General features: G+C 33.8%; 1 protein-coding gene across 2 annotated transcripts in view; it reads left to right on the top strand.

Moving 5' to 3' along the window:
* CSMD3 (CUB and Sushi multiple domains 3) overlaps nucleotides 1-19,863 on the top strand; it is a 1,254,780-nt gene that overhangs the window by 756,736 nt on the left and 478,181 nt on the right. For both annotated transcript variants that reach the window (XM_011934353.1, XM_011934352.1), the window contains 2 exons: nucleotides 14,191-14,373; nucleotides 18,519-18,845. In XM_011934353.1, coding sequence (XP_011789743.1) covers nucleotides 14,191-14,373; nucleotides 18,519-18,845 — 510 coding nt within the window. The remainder of the gene's footprint in view (nucleotides 1-14,190; nucleotides 14,374-18,518; nucleotides 18,846-19,863) is intronic.

Here is a 19,863-nt window from a genome sequence, read left to right as displayed (position 1 = left end):
TGAGCCACGGCGCCGGGCCAACTTTTCTTAATGTAGTCTTTCATAATAATAAGTAAGAGTGGTTGATCCTTCTTGCTTGCTTTATAGATATACAAAGTTATATTTCCAGATAATTTGAAGTCCATTTACCATCTAGTAGATACAGTAAGAGCAATAATGTTTCAAAGTTTTTGATGGTGGCTGTTGGGCTGTATGCAGTTAAGGTTATTTCAAAAGAAAAATCCATTTACTTTTATTGCTATTATAGTTCAAAAAATATTGATCTATCCCTGCTTGCAAACTCTTTTAAACAGGTAGCTATAGGATTTAGACAAAAATCTATATTCCACTTTGTTCTTTCATTCAAAGTACTTCAAAGGAAAATGTTTAAAAAATAGGTTAAATGAGGTTGCAAGTGAACAATGCTATGTTGAATCTTTTTATAAAAAGAACTGTTTCCTGATACTTTCATTTTACTGCTCCATTATTAGATTATAAAATCCTAAGAAAGAAGTGTCATGTCTCTTTAATTGACTCTATATCAAGTTTAGTTCATTTCACATGATAATAGTGTGACAGTTGCTAGATATGGAGTATTTGGTGTGCATAAACAAGATGATTTTCTCTCCTTAAAATAAAATCAAAGGCCCTTAACATTGCACACAAGAGTAGCCCCACATCTCTCTAATCTCATGTCTTACATAACCCTCCCTGCATCTGAACTCTAGCTCTACTGAGCTGCTGAATTTTTCCAAATGTGCTCTTTTGTTCATACTATCATTCCCTTGGTCAAACTGCTCCCCATACCTAAAAAGTCATGAGCTACCTCTACATCACCCCCGATATACACACATCCATGCAAATCTTGCACATCTTAATTCATCTTTCTGTTATAATATTTTTTGTCTTTCTACTTCTTAGCAGAACTGTTTATTTTTTTCTCCATGATCCCAATAAATTTTATGATAAAATTACATTATTTATTAGACTTTTTATGTATTTGTATGCTTATCTTCCTAGTAGGCAATAATAAATTATCTTATTCACCTCTGTAGTCCCAACATTCAGAACGTAGTACAATTTCAAGAGTTTTTTTGAGCGATGTTAGATATTTGAATGAGTAGATGAATGAATGAATGTGTGAACAAGAAAGGTCAGAATATCTGAAAAATTGATAATGAAGCTATAATTAGCTGACTCACTGGATGATGGAATCTACTGATTTGGGATTTTTACAATGAAAGTGTCCTTGAGCATATATCTGAATTTTCTTTCCTCAAGTAGACTGTTACATTGTCCATTTGTCACAGACAGTACTGAGTCCCAAACTGAGGACAAATGTCAAGGAGTTCCTTTGAAGAACTTTAAGTATACAAACAATGGGCTAAGTTTTTTTTTTTTTTTTTTTTTTTTAATGCTACCTCAAAGCAAGTCAAGGAGGATTCCCTTATCACTTCATGTTTCATATTTAATAATCTAAACTATAACATACCCAGTAAGTCAGAATACATTAGAAATGCACTAAACTTTTGAAATCATCTCAGAGTTTTAAAACATGTACATTTTGTAGCAAAGGTGTTGACCAGAGTATAGTACATTTTTTACCTTGAAAAATGTGTGCCAGAGAATTTTAAAATATATTCTGAATACACCTATTTACCTATTTGGCAGCTCTTATAGACTGTATATTTTTTAAGGGCAGAGATTATGGTATGTATCTTCTTTGTGATACAGGGGAGGAAAACTTTCTCCTCTACCCTTTTAGGGTATCTGACTAGGCCTAAGAAACTGACATGAGATAGATTAACAGGAGAAAAAGCATGTAAGTTTTATAAAAATTTTCTATGTGCATGAGAGTCCTCAAGAAATGAAGATCCAAAGAAGTGACCAGAGCAGAAAGCTTATATATTTTTTGGACAAAGAAATAATAAATTTGTGAAGAAATGAGAAGATAAGGGGTTTGGGCTGGGGCATTAACTTATGGGGAAGTGATTAAGATATACTGGAGAACACTAGTCAAAGGTAGGGATTATTTCAGCAAGTTTGTTGTGCAGATTCATTTCAGTGTTGATTTCCGGTCTCTGGTGATAAAGATGTTCTTTTCTTCCTAGGATATCTTTCTCATGGGAAATTTCTTGGCTTGTTTTTAGGTAAAAGAGAGGAGGTCAGAAAGTTCTGTATCTGCTGTTTCTCAAGTGCCTTCATCTCAAAATAAACAACATTTTGGGGTGGCATGTCTTGAACTACTTCAGCAGCCATAGTTCCTACCCCAGTTCTTTGTACACAGTATACGTTTTGTAAATATTGGACTGAAGTGAACTGATCATACATTAAAGTTGATGAGACTAGCCTTAACATTTCCTTAACTAAACCACTTATAATCATCAAGAAGTGTGGATTTTTAAAATTCATTCCCACTATATCCCATTAACTTGTTTCTGACATGAAATAAATTTATAAGCTAGGGAGCTATTACGTTAGAGCATTAGTTCTTGATTTTGGAATTGTCACATTGTGGAGCATTTCAAAGAGTTACGAGGTTTCAGGAAATATATTACTACTAATAAATAATGTTTGAAGTACCTACATTTGTAAATTATGTATTTCATTTTAATTAAGGTAGAGAACAATTAGTCTTATCCATAAAATTAAGCTTAATCCCACACTCTTGTATTTCAATGTGTTCTCTTGAGAGAGAGAGAGAGACAGAGAGAGAGAGACAGAGTGTGAAAGAGAGGATGGAGCTACAATTATTAAGCAGTGTCTTGCATAAAACCCCCGGAAACTCACAGCCAGAAAAAATTCTGATAATCATTGGGTTGCAGCAAAATGCTACGTAATCCAAATGCATAGATCCCATACCTATGAAGACTGGCCAACTCCTTGTCTGTCCACAGACATTTTGTGCAGTTCCTCTAGCCATCCTGTAAATTTGTGATCTAAGAACTGAGTTGACGATATAAATGGCTTGTCATAAATACTCAGTACAACCATAAAAACAACTTCACATTAATGGTATTTCAAGTAACTTTGTATTTAGAGTCAAAGAAAAGCATAGTTTTTATCACAGTTAAAGAGTTCCGATTTCTGTTAAATATATTGAAGTATTCTTGTTGGGTTTGGCGGTTCATGTCTGTAATCCCAGCTACTTAGGAGTTGAGGTGAGCGGATCGTTGAGGTGAGGAGTTTGAAACCAAGTCTGAGCAACATAGTGAGAGCCTGTTTCTAAAAAAGAGAGAGAGAAAGAGAGAGAGAGAGAATTAAATACGTATTTTTTAGAGTGTCTCTATTTGCTGTATCTCAAAAGAATGCATGAGTTAACTACTAGCTGCAGATGTTATATATTAGCTCTGTGTAAAGCAGAAACCCTTGTCCCAGGGCATACTTGCTGCTATTCTAAATTTTGCATATTTGTATTAAATTGTTGTACTCAATCTGAGGCATTTTAAATGTCAGTGTTTACATTATGATTGTAAAACACTTCACACATTTATTTATTATTGTGAATATGTCTTTCAATGCTTTCTGTGGGCAGTTATAGATTTCCTCCTCAAAACCTCTCTAAATGTTGACTATAGTCTCGTTTGTCTGAGATGCTTGAAGGTGAGACATGGTTTAACTCACAAGGTCTTTTCTAGCTGCATGATTCTATATTTCACAATCTTTATGTAAACCCGTTGTTGAGGTAATGAGATTCCCAAAAGGCTTCTTAACATTAAGAATCAGCAAAACTGCAAGTTTTACAGATCACTTTCTCTAACCTACACAGTTTCTCTGTGAAGTATTGGAATTATAGTGTCAACTGTTGTCAAGTCAGAGATTGATCAATGAGTAGTTCTATGTCACTTTAAGGCCAGATGTTACTCTTTAACTGGAAATCTGATTGAACTTAAAATTAGGGTTTATTACTTTAGCCATCAAGGATCAAAGTTACTTGGTCACTTTGAAAAGTGTTGAAAAAGTCCTGTTTCTACAAATTTTAGCCAATGTCATTTAAACTTATATTTCCAATATTGCTCTGAACTCACTGCATGAGAGCATTCTGACTGCTCTGCTTTTATTTCCTCTGACCTCCAATTCTAATTTATTTCAGCACCTCTTCCCTTGCTTCAGATTTCTTTGCCTGCACAGCAGGGAAGAAAAAAAAAAAGAGCAGAATCATGTGCTACTCTCTATGGGTGCTAACCTCTGACCCTGGGGATGGATCCTCATTTTGTTTCTTCCAAATTTAGTTGTGGATGATGCACAGATATTGAGCTGACAGTGGAGGCAACATGTATTAAAGAAATTCCAACTCCATTTTCTATTCTGAAAGACATAATTATTATAACAAAATCAAGTACCAGTAGGATGCAAACTAAATTTTTGTGTGTGTTGAATTGATATTTCAATGGTAAATTATATTGTATCAGTAAGAAACCCTGCAGGAAACAAATGACACATGCATACTGGGTGTGCGGGGGTAGAGCTAAAGGAAACTAACAAAGGATTGTACCGTATCTCTGGCTATTGACAGCAGGGAGCCACTAGTAGCTTCAGGAATGATAACCACAGCTCAGAGGACAGCGGTATGTAGTGGGCTGCCATACATGGTGTGGTTTTCACTAATGGGACACAGCCATCACATAGCGATCAGGCAAAGAAGGAACTGGGGGAAATACCCTACTTCACTCTCCTCCTGACCTCCTCACTCCATTCTCCTACCAAAGTCCTGCTCGCTGCCTGATAACTCTGTTCTCTTACCCACAGAAAGCCTGATAGCACAGGGTCCTGGCTATAGTGGGACCATGTGGATCAGCGTTTACCTGAAAGTAGGAAAGAAGTGCAAAACCCGAGCAGAGAAGGGGCAGAATGGCTTTAGTGGGTAAACAGAAGATATCCACCTCTCATATCTTTAAATTTCAAGACAACTATATAATTTAAATCACTCAAAAGACATAGCTGAAATATGTATCACCCTATGATTTTCTCTAACTATGAGATTTTGTGATTGCTTATATTGTTTATTAAGAGGACCATACACTTTTATATGTTCTTGATTGCCTTCCTTCCTTCCTTCTTTATACATTCCACAACTGTTTCTTGAATATTAGGCTCTGAGAGAGGGTATAGTGCTTAAGAACTCATATCCTGGAATCACACTGACTGTATTCAAAAGCCAGCTCTGCCACTTACAATTTGTGTGTCTTTAGACAAATCCTTTAACTTTTGGGGTCCTCATAGGGCTGTGTCAGGATTAAATGTAACAGCTTAGAACCGTGTGATACATAAATTATACGTAAGTGTTTAGACACTTGGGATACAAAGTAAAAAATAAATACAAATAAATATAAACTCAGGGGAAAAAGACAGATGAGTAAATATAATTATAATAAAATACTTGGACCAATATAGGTATGTCCAAGGCCTATAGAAGCCGAAAGAAAAGAGCAATTAACAGTGCTTACAAGCTCCGGGCACTCATTATAGAGGATGTATAGTTTGACCTTAAGAAATAATTAGGAATTTCTTCATGTTTTATCCACTCGGAGAATGCCTTCTTTTCAGGCAGAGAAGATGTCATGCCTCAGGGCACAGAGGCTGAAAGGGAAAGACAAGTGCTTCAACATGTCTGACCCTTAGGTTGCTTATGAGAAAATGGTGGCAGACAGGACTGGAGAGGTAGGAAAAGCTGAGATCATGAAGGGCCCTCTATGGTAAGGAAGTTGAAGAGATCTAAATAGTTTCCAAATTACCTTCAGAGTGTGCAAGGGTGGAACTAGTGGGCCAAAGGAGTAGAGACAAAAAAGTTTCTTAAAATTAATACGACCATTCTTTCCCTTTCAACGCTGGGCTCAGGGAATCCTTTCCTTTCCCTCATTTTTCCCAGTACCTGGCTTACAATGTCTCATTCTATTCTTTCTCTCGATTATCATGGGACAATAGAAAAGAGTGTGGGCATTGAAATCAGGTAGGAGTTGGGTAGAATCTCATTTGAGCTATTTCTACATATATAACTGTGGTCAGCTTCTCCGAACTTCTTTTTTTTTTTTTTTTTCATCCATAAATGGGAAATAATGGTGACTGGCTAATAGCATTGCAATAAAAATTACATGAGTTAAAATGATTATAGTATTCAGCAATCCCCTTTTCAAAAATAATCAACAATGTCAGCTTATATTCTTATCTTCCTGGAAATTCATCCATGTTTCAACCTTAAAGTACTCTAATCCCCTACCTTGTCTACCAATTTGTTTGCCAGTGGTCACTCATTTGTCTTAGCTTTGATTCCCTAGAAAACATAGTTGAAGTAAAGATTATAAACTAATACTTTATTGAGAAGCTTGGGAGGTGTATTTCTAAGACAGCAAGAAAGAGGGGGACAATTATATAAACAGAGTAATTGGAGAATCAAATATAAGGTGGTACGTTACTGAGCTGGCCAAAGCCTCACAAGAAACACAGCTGAATGTTTAATTACGTGAGCCATGTGGACCAGTTGTGCTTTAGAACCACCTGTTTTGGGAGAGGAAGGGTTAGCAATTTATCTACCGGTCTCCTTCCCATCTCTTCTCTTGCTTCTTGATGGTCAAATTTCATCTCTCAGGCTTTAAATTCTCCACAATTTGATGCTGTTATCCACCGCTGTGGGAAGATTCCTGTGTTTCTGTGGAGTCAAATCTGAAATTGCTTCTTGATGGTCAAATTTCATCTCTCAGGCTTTAAATTCTCCACAATTTGATGCTGTTATCCACCGCTGTGGGAAGATTCCTGTGTTTCTGTGGAGTCAAATCTGGGTACTGGAGCTGCTATAGTTTATGTTGCAATTGACAAGAAAAAGACAACTGTTGCCATGGTTGTTCTGTCCTTAAGCCTTCATGAGACTGAGGCAACTGGTAGCATTAGAAGAGGAGCCAATCGAAGTGATCATGAGTGTCACTTCTGTCATATTCTCTTCATTAAAATCCAGGCAAAAATACCGGCCAATAATCAAAAAGGGGGGAATTTGACTCTACCTTTTGTTTTTTTGCTTTTGTTTGTTTGTTTGTTTTGAGATGGAGGTCTGCTCTTGTTGCCCAGGCTGGCATGTAGTGGCATGATCTCTACTCATTACAACCTTTGCCTCCTGGGTTCAAGTGATTTTCCAGCCTCAGCCTCCCAAGTAGCTGGGATTACAGGCTCCTGCCACCACGCCCAGCTAAGTTTTGTATTTTTAGTAGAAACGGGGTTTCTCCATGTTGGCCAGGCTGCTCTCAACCTCCTGACCTCAGGTGATCCACCTGCCTTGGCCTACCAAAGTGCTGAGATTACAGGCATGAGCCACCACGCCCGGCCAACTCTACCTTTTGATAGAAGCATCAAAGAATTTGCAGACGTGTTTTAAAACCACTATGGAATGATTTGAGAACAAGTTGCAAACATAATAGCCCATCACTCCCAAATATTCTGTTTGAATTTCCCCAAAACAAAAAACTCCTTTATGTAACCACAAAACAACCATACAAATCAGAAAATCAACAGTAATAAAACACTTCCAAATAAATTAACAAACCCCATCCAAATTTCACTAACTACACACACACACGCATGTGTGCATGTGTGCACACACACACACGTATGTTTTTCATTTCTTGTCCAGGATTCAACCCAAGAACCTGCATTGCATTGTTGTCATGTCTCTTTCATTTCCTTCAATCTGGATGAGTTCCTCAATGTTTCCTTATCTGTCATGACCTTGATAGCTCTTTTATTTTGTGATACCTCCCTCAATCTAGTTCCATACAATCTTTTACCATATCCAGACATAGGCCACACATTCTTGATAGGGGTACCACAAAAATGATGCTTGTCCTCTCAGTACATCACACCAGGATGCAAACAACGTCAATATATCCCAATATATGCCCTGTGTGGTTATTGATCACCTAGTAAAATTGTTTTCTTCCAGGATTTTTCATGAGAACATCACCAATTTCACCTTTGTGATTTATATGTGTTTCACAAGAGAGGTAATATCTTATTTTTTATCAAACATCCAGCCAAGAATCCACAACCACTGTGATGGTTGCCAAATATTAGTTTTCTTTTTTTTCCCCACTTATTCAGTATTTATTAACTGTCCCTCTATATGGAGAAAATGTTTTCCCTTTGTCCCATTTATTTATTTATATCAATAGGAATGAATGCATTCAAATTTTATCCAATGTGTTATACTCTGCCATTATCATTGTTTGATGGTTAAATTGCACCAGAATACCCAGTGGAGCTTCTTCAAGCTGGCCTCTATGTCCTTTTGATATGTCCCCATCATCATTCTTTAAGTACACCCCACTTTTTTGGCACAACAAGGTATTCCAGCCTCACTTATCCTTTTCCTTGTCCATCCCCTAAAATCAGCCTCCCTGGTTTCCTTTAGTGAAGAATGGTATGTAGACACCAACATCTGGGTACTTGATGTACTTGTTTCTATAGAGCTTTATTGCTTTTAGGACTCTCAGTGGATGCGGCTAGAAAATATGTGCACATATATGTACACATATGTGTATGCATGACATATGTATGTATATGCACCCATTCATATCTAGTTATATTCACATTTTAATCTTGAGTTCACACCATTTTTTAACATTTCATTTTAACCTCTTAGTATTCTTTGTAGTCTTTTTTCTTTCTACATTTGTAAATGCTCTTTTTGATAGTGAGAAGTCTGTCTACCCTTACTGTCAATGTTTCTGATTCTCACCCTTCTTCATATCTACTTAACCTCCCAACCTTATCAGCTGCCTTTTTAGCCTCACTTCTACTTCTCTGGCCCTCATCCATGATATCACCTACTTGACCCTGCCATCTCCTCAACCTCTGGTGCCACCGTCACTACCACCTAACTCTACCCATTGCACTTTGAAAGAAAAGGGAAGAAAAAGGCTTTATACCTTTTCTGATACTGTTCTTTCTATTCGGGATACTTTTTCCTTCTTTTGTCTTTTTTAGTCTACTCAGTGAGTTAACTCTGAAAATAACTTCAGGGTTACCTATTCTGTGCAGTCTTTACCTCTTTTCCAATCTCCAACTCCAAGGAGACTTAGCTAATACCTCCTTTGTGCCTTCAGTTAAGAATAGGGGCTACATTTTATTTGTCTTTATATCCTTAGTACCTTATTTTATTTTTTATAAATATTAGAAACTAAGTAAAGGTTTCATAAATGAATAACTAGTGAATGAAAAGTCTTCCACAATAGCATTGTGATTAATACTTTATACAAATCTCAATTTATGAGATTTGGGTGGAGAGACAAAGCCTAACCATATCACTGCTGCATAGGAAAAAAATCCGAAAACAGTGGTACATAATAGGTGTGTGTTTACTTTACTTACTGTGTATTGTTTCCAGTCTATGTTAGAGAGTATTTACAGCTTCATTACATTTAAAATATATTCTTAATTTTAAAGAATGTTGTATTAATGGAGCAAAGAAAAAAATATGGCTTCAAATAGATTAACACTCACTCTCAACACTAACCCAAAGATAATAGAAAGTGTATTTAAAAATATAATGATGCCTAAGAATGAAAAGATAAAATTTACAATTGTTTTGAGGCTGTAGGGTATTCCCAAGATAAATAAGTATAAATAAACATAAAAATAAATGGTTGTTATCATTGCGTTTTCTTGCTCGAACACAAGTTTTGTTCTCCCCTAAACTACTTCCTCCTGCATCTTTTCATCATAGGCATAACAACCATTATGATTCACTGTATAAATTTTCAAATATGCTGCATTAAAGTTCACTGTGCTACTCTTTAAATACACTTACCATTAAATCCAAGGAAACACAGTAAAAGAGCAATAAGAAAATATTTTTAAATAATTAGAGTAGGTACCCTCACAAACTTAAGGGGGGAAATTGTATTCATGAATAAAAAAAAAAGATTATGAAGCAATAAGAAATAATAATCATTAAAATCATTAAATATTTAGGAAATGACAACAAGATTTTTCAATATTTAAGGTAACTTGTAATTAAATAAAATGAAACAGTGAATTAGTAAACTGAAGTTTATAATATATAAATATATAAATGTATATGTGTGTATATGTGTATTTTTCATATAAATATGGAATTATTGAATTCTTCTAGAATGCAAAATAGAGAACCTCTACAAATGAGAAGTTGAAAGGTTGAGCAACATGAGGGCTAAATTCCTAATTTTCAACATTCAATGTGAGCGAGTTTCAGAAAGATGAGGACATATAGTAAACAACATTTTAAAGGAAATAATGCTAACAATTTCCTAGAATTGAAAAAAAAAAGTTACAAGGTATTTGACAGAAGTAATCTGTTGAGCACCTAGTAGAAAAAATAGACTTAAAAATGAGTATATTTAAAAACAGCAAGTCTGAGAAGGAATCCTAGCTCTTAAAAGAATGGAGGAGAAGAGGCAGATTAATTATGAAAATTAAAATCAATTTGCTATCATATTTCTTATCAGGAATACTAGATGGATAAAAGACTAGAGGAAAACATCTTTAAAATGCTGAGGGCAAATAATTTTGAATTAAAATTTTATATCTTACCCACTATTATTCAATAGTGAGGGCAAAATAAAGACATTTTCAGATGAAGAAGGATCTATTCTTTCAATAACAGAAACAAGTTTTAGAAGAAGATACAAGAGTAATAAACTGTGAACCTAGCAATAGTGTCACCCCCCAATCACCTAGCACTTTAACATACCTATTTCTTGTTTAATCTTTTCTTTCTCTGAACCGTATATCACATTCTAAAATAAGACGTTATTTGTTTATTATTATTATTTTTATTATTTTATTATTATTATTTTTTGCTGCCCAGGCTGGAGTGGCTCCCAGGCTGGAGTGCAGTGGCGCAATCTCGGCTCACTGCAAGCCCCGCCTCCCGGGTTCACGCCATTCTCCTGCCTCAGCCTCCGGAGTAGCTGGGACTACAGTCGTCCGCCACCATGCCCAGCTAATTTTTTTCAGTAGAGACGGGGTTTCACCGCATTAGCCAGGATGGTCTCGATCTCCTGACCCCGTGATCCGTCCGCCTCAACCTCCCAAAGTGCTGGGATTACAGGCGTGAGCCACCGCGCCCCGACTGTTTATTATTTATAGTTTGCAAATGTCCAATGGAATACATGCTTTCAGAGAGCAGAGATCATTGTTTATTTTTTGGTGTATCCTAGATACCTAGAACATCATCTGACACATGTAAATATAGTAGTCCCACCTTGTTCATAAGGATATGATTCAATAGCCCCAATGGGTGCTTTAAACCACAGATGGTCCGGAACTTTATACAGGCTGTTATTTTCTATAGATAGATAGATAGATAGATAGATAGATAGATAGATAGATAGATAGATAGGATTAGATAGATAGATAGAATAAAGATTAATTTGTAAATTACACACAGAGATTGATAACAATAATTAAAAATAAAATAGAACAATTATAATAATATACTGTCATAAAAGTTATGTGAATGTACTCTCTGTCTCTCTCAAAATAATTCACTGTACTATACTTACCTATTTTTGGACCACAGTTGATCTCAGGTAACTGAAACCGCAGAAAGCAAAATGCAGATAAAGAGGAACTAGTGTGTAAGATGATCAACTGTTGCCTAAACTAAATAACTGAACGATGCTTTAAAATATGTGAAATGAATTTGATTCAACTATTAAAGAGTGTTGTCAAATTCACACTTGGAACTTTAACACCCTTCTTTATTGAAGGCATAAATAATTTCAACTTGATTAATATAACAAATTGAACTGAATATATTTCATTTATTTATCCACTGCAAGACCTTGATATACATATACGGAATACTAAAGAAACAACGTTAGAAAGCAACAACAAAATGATAGCCCAACCCATAAATTTTAAAACACTCAGAAATTATTTATGAGTTACAAAGTAAACCAAAACACCAACTACAAACTTTTCACAAGTGAACAATAAAATTTCTTCATATCAATTTAGAGCTAAATTTATTTTATTTTTTAATAAATGAGAAAGACTGAAAACACACTGAAAAAAGTTCTAAGATTTCAACTCAGGAAAACAGAGAAAAGAGCAGCAATATAATCCAAAAGAAAACTGAAGATGGAATCCAAAAATATAAAAAGAAAAGATGTTTCAATTAAAAAAAAAAAAATAGAATTTGCCAGGCACGGTGGTTCACACCTGTAATCCCAGCATTTAGAGAGACCAAGGAGAGTGAATGACTCGAGTTCAGGAGTTCGAGACCAGCCTGGCCAACATGGTGAAAACCCATCTCTACTAAAAATACAGAAACTAGTTGGGCATGGTGGCATGAGCGCCTGTAGTCCCAGCTACCCAGGAAGCTGAGGCAGGAGAATCTCTTGAACCTGAGAGGCAGAGGTTACAATGAGCCGAGATCATGCCGCTGCACTTCAGCCTGGGTGAGAGAGTAAGAGACTCTGTCTCAAAAAAAAAAAAAAAAAGCCAGAATTTATCAACAGCAAACACTGGTTCTTTAAGCCGACTAATAAATTTGACAACCATTTGTAAATATGAAGAAAGAAAACCAGAAAGTAAATACTAATAGCATTAGAAGTGAAAAATAATTATGGTATATTTATAATGGAGATGTTAAAAAATCTTGTAACACATTCTGTTACGACTAAACTACCAGCAAACCTTGAAAAATGTCACTTCTCTAAAGTTTATGGGTTGCCAATATTGGTCCAAAACCCTTTCCAAGAAACAAACAAAAGAAAAAACAAACAACCACAAAAAACACTTAAATAGGAAAATAACCTTAGAGGCACATAAAATGGTAGTCACATTACTACCAAACTCATCCATGCAATACTCCAATATTTTTTCTTGTACAAATTAACCTAAAGACTAGTAAAATGTGGAAAATTACTAATATCTTCCCTTGATATTAAAACTAGATAGGAAGAGCAGAAGAAAAAAATTATAGCCTAGTGTCCCCGATAGATAAAAAAGTCTAAGAAAATATAAAATCAAATCCAGTTTTTTAAATAAATCATCAAAAGCACATATGATTTCTGCTAAGCATACAAGGATGTTCAAAACTGTCTCTAAAACATATTGTTTGGTTAAAAAGAAGAAAGAAAATAATATTGACTGTATAATAAAAGTTAAAGTATGATATATATGAAACAATACTGCATAGTTTTTGTGAAGATAATTTTCAGGTTTCTATAATGTTACATAATAGATACATCTGCGTGGAATCATACGTCTTGAAAACAGAACTGGAAAGATACACATTAAATTGGTGCTAGTGGATAACAGAGGAGCTAGGAATGTGATGATATTGGAGTGTCAGGAGAGACTATAACTTTATCTTAAAGTTACATTTTTTAAATTTGTATTTATTTTTACTTTTTACTATTATTTGTCTGAAGACAACTGTATTACTAAGATTTTATGTAACTTATAAGCCAAATCAACCACCACAATAATTTACTGCTAACATTCATAGTTAAACAGTGATGATCCCAGATATTTGAAGTTTCTCTGGATGCACTTCAAAGGTTGTTTTAATGGTGTTAAAATATTTTTTTCGATGTCTTTCAATTGATCCAAGAAACATCTATTAAGGAACACAGCTGAGTATTTTGGAATTCAAACCTGATTGCTTCCTTTGAGTAGATTTATTTTGGTCGGGGGGTCTAGTTGGGGAAATAATTCAACCAACAAGTACCAGATTGAGGAACAGATCCTAGGTGACAGGTGTTCATTGAGTTCTGTAGGAGTATAGACACAGAGAATGTTCCCTCATGTCCTGGTCATGATTCAAAGATTTACTGTATCCTGTAGAAATTACAAGAATAAGAAAAGTCTTTGGAATTTGAGGGAAATATACATTTATGTCTATGTGTACATTTATGTGTATATGTCATACAAAGAGAAAATCTGAGATCTTATCATAGTTTTTGTTAAGTACATGGCCTCTGGCCACCTCATTAGCTCTGATAACCTCAGATTCTTCATGTACAAAAAGAAAGAAATATACTAATTATTCTCTAAAGATCATTTATCCAATCATGCCTGTCAGAGTGGCAAAAAAACAAAAATAAGATTGGAGAATATGTTTATTTTTTATCTGAAATATCTCCACAACAAAGAGCATATATCTACCTAACTTGTATAATGGGTATCATATGCCTGCAACCCTTGGAAGGTGACTTTTGTCTTCTATTTTTCCAGAAATTGAGAAAGAAAGTTGTGGTGATCCTGGTACACCCTTATATGGAATTAGAGAAGGCGATGGATTTTCTAATCGTGATGTTTTAAGGTTTGAATGCCAGTTTGGGTTTGAATTAATTGGAGAGAAATCCATTGTTTGTCAAGAGAATAACCAATGGTCTGCAAACATACCCATCTGTATCTGTGAGTACCAAATGCTTTGCTCCCAGACAGCATATGTTACCCTGTCCTTGCATATAATTGCTTTTGTAATTAATTGCAAAGAGCTGCAACCGTGTAATTATTTTTGGATGAGTAGCACTTTGTGATACTATCTTTAACAAGTGTGCTTATGCCAAATTATAAATTTTATTACAGATTTAAATAAAGTTAACATAGTTCACTTGGTAATGGCAAAATATGTATTACGTGTGTTCTTACAACATTTTATTTCGTGGCATTTTATACTTTCTAGATAGCGTACTTCTTATGGAAATTATACATCTGAATGAATTCTAATAGACTCATTTATTTTAATAAGATAGTATAAGTTTATTTGCAATCAAAAACATTAAAATATTTAAATCTTATATTTTATGTATAATGCACTAACTTATTTTTGCTTGTAGATGTTAACACTAATGCATGAGGTGACATGTTTTATATTGCATAGAATACAATTCATTAGCATTAATGATATACAATATGTTTGGATTAAAATAGTGTATTCAAACACATTAAGATATTGCAGTTTAACTACAACAAAAGTATAATTTGTATTGCCTATTCATGCACTTGGTGGGCTCAATTAAATACTGTCTTCATTACATTAAAATGAAGTGGATATTTTTAGAATCTGGCAGAAATTTTCCTAATCACAGTATATTGTGTTTGCTCTTCAGGAAGTCTAGAAGAGGAAAAGTGCACAGGTTCCCTTCACAGACTCTTTTTGTTTTAGTTCTTATCTTTAACCAAGATCACTTGGTGAAATTCTTGTAAGAAGAAAATGTATTAGGAGGATCTGATTCGATTTACTAAATCTTAGTAATACTTCAAAATTCTTTTGTTGAAAGTTTTTAATTCTAGGTGTTCTTCTAGGAGGACAAGGTTGACTTAATACTGGAGAATCCATTAATGTAATATATCACATCAAAAATAAAAATATTTTTAAGAGCATTTTAATAGATTCCAAAATGCATTTAGTGAAAATATTGAAAATTTTGCTGACTAAAACCAATTTTTAAAACATTCTTGAATACTAGGAAGCATTTTTTACTATTTTAAAATTAAGTCTAATATCCTGATATATGATAAAAATGTAGCAATTAATAATATTTTATATACCAGTAGTAACTAATTTGAAAATACATTTAAAAGAGAATGTATTCAGAAAATGCAATTATAAAATACATATAAATAATCCTCATATATTTCAAATAACTCACACAAAAAAATTGCAAAACTTTACAAGAAAAGAAAATTTTATGGGAACAAAATACAGATAGAAGCCATGTTCCTGAATGATAAATTAATATATCAAATACATGAGTTATACAGAAATTGCTTTTCAATTTTAGTCAAAATTCTAACATAGTTTTTCTGGGAACTTGGCGTACTGCATTGACATATAGCTAAATAAAAAACAGGTAGGAGTAGATAGAGGAATTTTGTAAAAGTAAAGTGCTTCTGTGGATGCTAAATTATCATATTAAGTTATGAGTGTGTACAGAGAAATTGTAACACACTGGGTAAAGGGAAGTTACATAAAAACTGCATCTGATATAATTAAGAATTTAAAGTATGATATAAGCATCTATCTATCTGATAACAGAGATTAAAGTGGTGTCTTTAGTTAGCTCTTGCTCCAAGTGGGGATCATTCAGATCAGGAGATGACAAACGGACTGTGGGCCAAATCCATCCTCCTGCCTGGATTTTTAAGTAAAGTTTTATTGGAACATAACCAAACACTTTCATTTACTGATTGTGCATGGCTGCCTTCCAGCGACAATTGCAGAATTAAATGGTTGCAAAGGAGATCGTATGGTTTGCAAAGCCAAAGCATTTATTACCTACTCCTTTACAGAAAAAGATTGCCAACCCTTAATTTAGATCAGGAGTTACAGGATCAAATTATTTCAGGACCCAGGCAGGAAAGAGTGTGAAGAGGGAATAGGAGTAAGTATGTGTGCACACATTTTGGAAGTGGTAGGAAACTGGGGTCCCTTAACTTTTCAGGATAAGTTAGAATAAAAGATGTTTTTCCCTTAAATATGAAATATGATGATTTTTTAATGTGATTTCAAATTTTTATGGGGGCAGAAGAAAAAAAAATCGAGCCGAACACATCTGCAATCTGAATTCAATCGATGACTGTCAGTTTGCAAGCTTTAGTTTAACTCATAAAATTATACAGAAAAAAATAGATTTAAAGTGCAAAATATTTTTGAATGATAAAATGGTAAAAGCTATATAGAGAGATTATCTATTGGTAGATGCAGCTATACCTATGATTTCATATTTGTGTAGATAAAGAAATAGATATTGGTGTAATGTCTGAATGTTAATAAAATATATGACCCTAAAAGATTGTAAGAAATGCAAACAATTATTTCAGTATTCAAATTAAAAATAATGTATGCCAAAATATTATTAAAATAAAATAATGAGAAACTTTTATGCATGTTATAAAGTAAGAGATCATAATCTTAAATGATTAGGTTTATGAGCAGATAATTTTTTAAAAGATAATAAAAATGTCTAATAAAAGTAAGAAATCTTCAACTTCTCTAGTAGTCAATAAATGCAAGTTAAGACAATGAGTTATCACTTTTCTTATCAATGGAGGAAAAGGAAAATAATCACAATATTTTATACTGGTACAGGTGTTATATTCTCTGATATTTCCGTTATTTTTCAATAATGTTGAATTAACTTTTTAAATCAGAAATTCAGCAAAATGTTTTGAGACTAAAATTCATATCCTTTGTCATACTAAGTACTTTTTTTTGAAAATGTATACCAAAGAAATAATCAACAAAAAAACCTTTCTTCAAGAATATAGTCAGTGTTATTTATATTGCAAAAATTTTAAAATACAATTTTAAATGTCAAACACTAGAAGAAAAGTTAATGTTCATATATCCATACAAATTAATGGGGTGAGAGTTTTAACTAATAACTATAAATTTTGCTGAAAAACTTGACTTGAAAAATCTCACATATTAATATAAGGAAAACATAATTTAGTACAAAATGTAGGAAATTCAATTTTTTAAAAAATATGTAATAAAAGGCCAGGCTTGGTAGCTCACGCCTGTAATCCCAGCACTTTGGGAGGCCGAGGTGGGTGGATCACTTGAGGACAGAGGTTCGAGACCTGCCTGACCAACATGGCGGAACCCCATCTCTAATAAAAATACAAAAATTAGCTGGGCGTGACGGGCGTGCCTGTAATGCCAGCTACTCCGGAAGCTGAGGTGGGAGAATGGCTTGAACCCGGAAGGTGGAGGTTGCAGTGATCCTAGATGGCGCCATTGCACTCCAGCCTGCGCAACAAAATAAGACTCTGTCTCTGAAAAAAAAAAAAAAAAAGTAATGAAAACTTTGGAAGATAATATATCAACACTTAAACTTTGATTTTCTTTGAGTAGTATATCATTTTCTTTTCTGTTCCTTTATTTTTCCTCTGCTTTCTAAATGTTCTATGTGAACTTTCAAATCAGATGTTTTTAAAAGTTAAAAAACTGGAGGAGAAAGAAGATTTCATTTTAGTGTGATGCAAGAGCTCTCATTTAGTTGCTCTTCAGGTTTTAGCCACTAATAATGTCTGTTATAGAAGTTAATTTATCTCTTTATTTGTGTAGTAAACTATCAGAGCATCCATTGCCACCACAGAAATGAAACTCACACATTGATAACCACTACCTTGAGTATTTTCGGAGCTACCGGATTCTTATTCTGTCAATATCCCCTTAATAATTTTTGTCTTCAATCATTTCAAGAACCTTATTCCTTTCTATGGGGACTTCCATATATTTCTTCATTTTTTAAACGCTGAAATGAACACTTTGCACCGTCTAACATAAGCAAGATATGTGTCAAAAAATTGCTATTATTCCAATTATATTTTTGTGCATTAAGAGTAGAGCCTTAAGTTTATCCAAAGTACTAGTTGCCTCTTTCAATATGTAAAAATGGTAACCTTTTTGTTCTGTTTTATAATTTACATAATTTAATATTATCTTATTATACTGCTAATTGATTATCATAATTGTAGAATATGAGAAAATAAGGTGAAATATTATTTTTGAATATTTATCATATTTTATAATCTTCCTATTTCACCAGTTCCCTGCCTCTCCAACTTTACTGCACCAATGGGAACAGTTCTTTCTCCTGATTACCCAGAAGGGTATGGAAATAATTTAAATTGCATCTGGACGATAATCTCTGATCCAGGGAGCCGGATACATCTTTCTTTCAATGACTTTGATCTGGAATCCCAGTTTGATTTCCTTGCTGTGAAAGATGGTGACTCTCCAGATTCCCCAATTCTTGGAACCTTTACTGGGGCTGAGGTGCCTTCCCATCTTACTAGTAATAGTCACATACTGCGATTAGAATTTCAGGCTGACCACTCTATGTCAGGACGTGGCTTTAACATCACTTACAACAGTAAGTTTCTGTTTCTGTTATTTTCCCATATAATATATTTCTACAAATTTGAGTTGAAAAGTGATCATGCATGTTGGTTCTCTTGTTTTCTAGTTAAGAAAATTTGTAAAAGCTGTAAATCTCATTGTGCCAAAGTTGGTCATTTCTTCCTTCATTTCCAATCACATTTTGCTCCTTATTATTATTATTATTATTATTAATACATTTCTTTCTTTGTGAGAGGTCCAATATCAAGGAAATGTGTTTCAAATATTGTTATTATATAAGCCAATATATTTATAATTGTTTTATCAGCCAACATATTTATATCTTAGCATAAACTCAAACCTATTATAGATCACGTACTTTGCTATTTGTATGCAACATGAAAGATAAATAGAGCTTCCCTTGAAGATATTCATGCACCAATAGATGTTAAACAACTAATAATGGCATAGAATTAAAATTCCAAAGAAAAAATCACGTGGCTACAGTAGCATCATAGAAAAGGAAGTAATGAACTTTGGATCTTAGTTTTGTTTTAGGTTTTATAACTGAGCCACAATACTCACATTAGTAAAACCACAGTGGATTGCTATAAAGAATAAATTAGGTGATGCATGTGAATAATTTAGCACAGAGTACATATTACCTAGTAAAAGCTTAATAAACATTAGCCATTATTGTTTAGTTGGTTTTTGAACAATAATCTTGACATTTTGTGTTACTGTGTGAGATGTTGAATATTATTTATCTGCAAAAATGTTTATAATTCTAGAAAAAAGATGAATCACATAAAAAAGAAAAAATTTTAGTAGATTAATAATACTTACATACTAATGCCTCTGTTTGCAAATATTATACCTGAAACCATAGAATACTAGTAATTTTTATTGCTTTTCCTTGAAGCTTTTACACTGTGTCAGATATTGACCAATTGGATGAGTTAATATTTAAGTGTCACATAATAATAGGATTTAGTTTCCAGCTCTTCCTGTTGCTTTATAGAAAGAATTTCAAACCTCACTCCCATCCTCAC

This window comes from Colobus angolensis, unplaced genomic scaffold, assembly GCF_000951035.1.
Source record: "Colobus angolensis palliatus isolate OR3802 unplaced genomic scaffold, Cang.pa_1.0 Scaffold134, whole genome shotgun sequence".
In the NCBI taxonomy this organism is placed as follows: domain Eukaryota; kingdom Metazoa; phylum Chordata; class Mammalia; order Primates; family Cercopithecidae; genus Colobus; species Colobus angolensis.
This window is presented reverse-complemented; position numbering and strand designations above follow the sequence as displayed.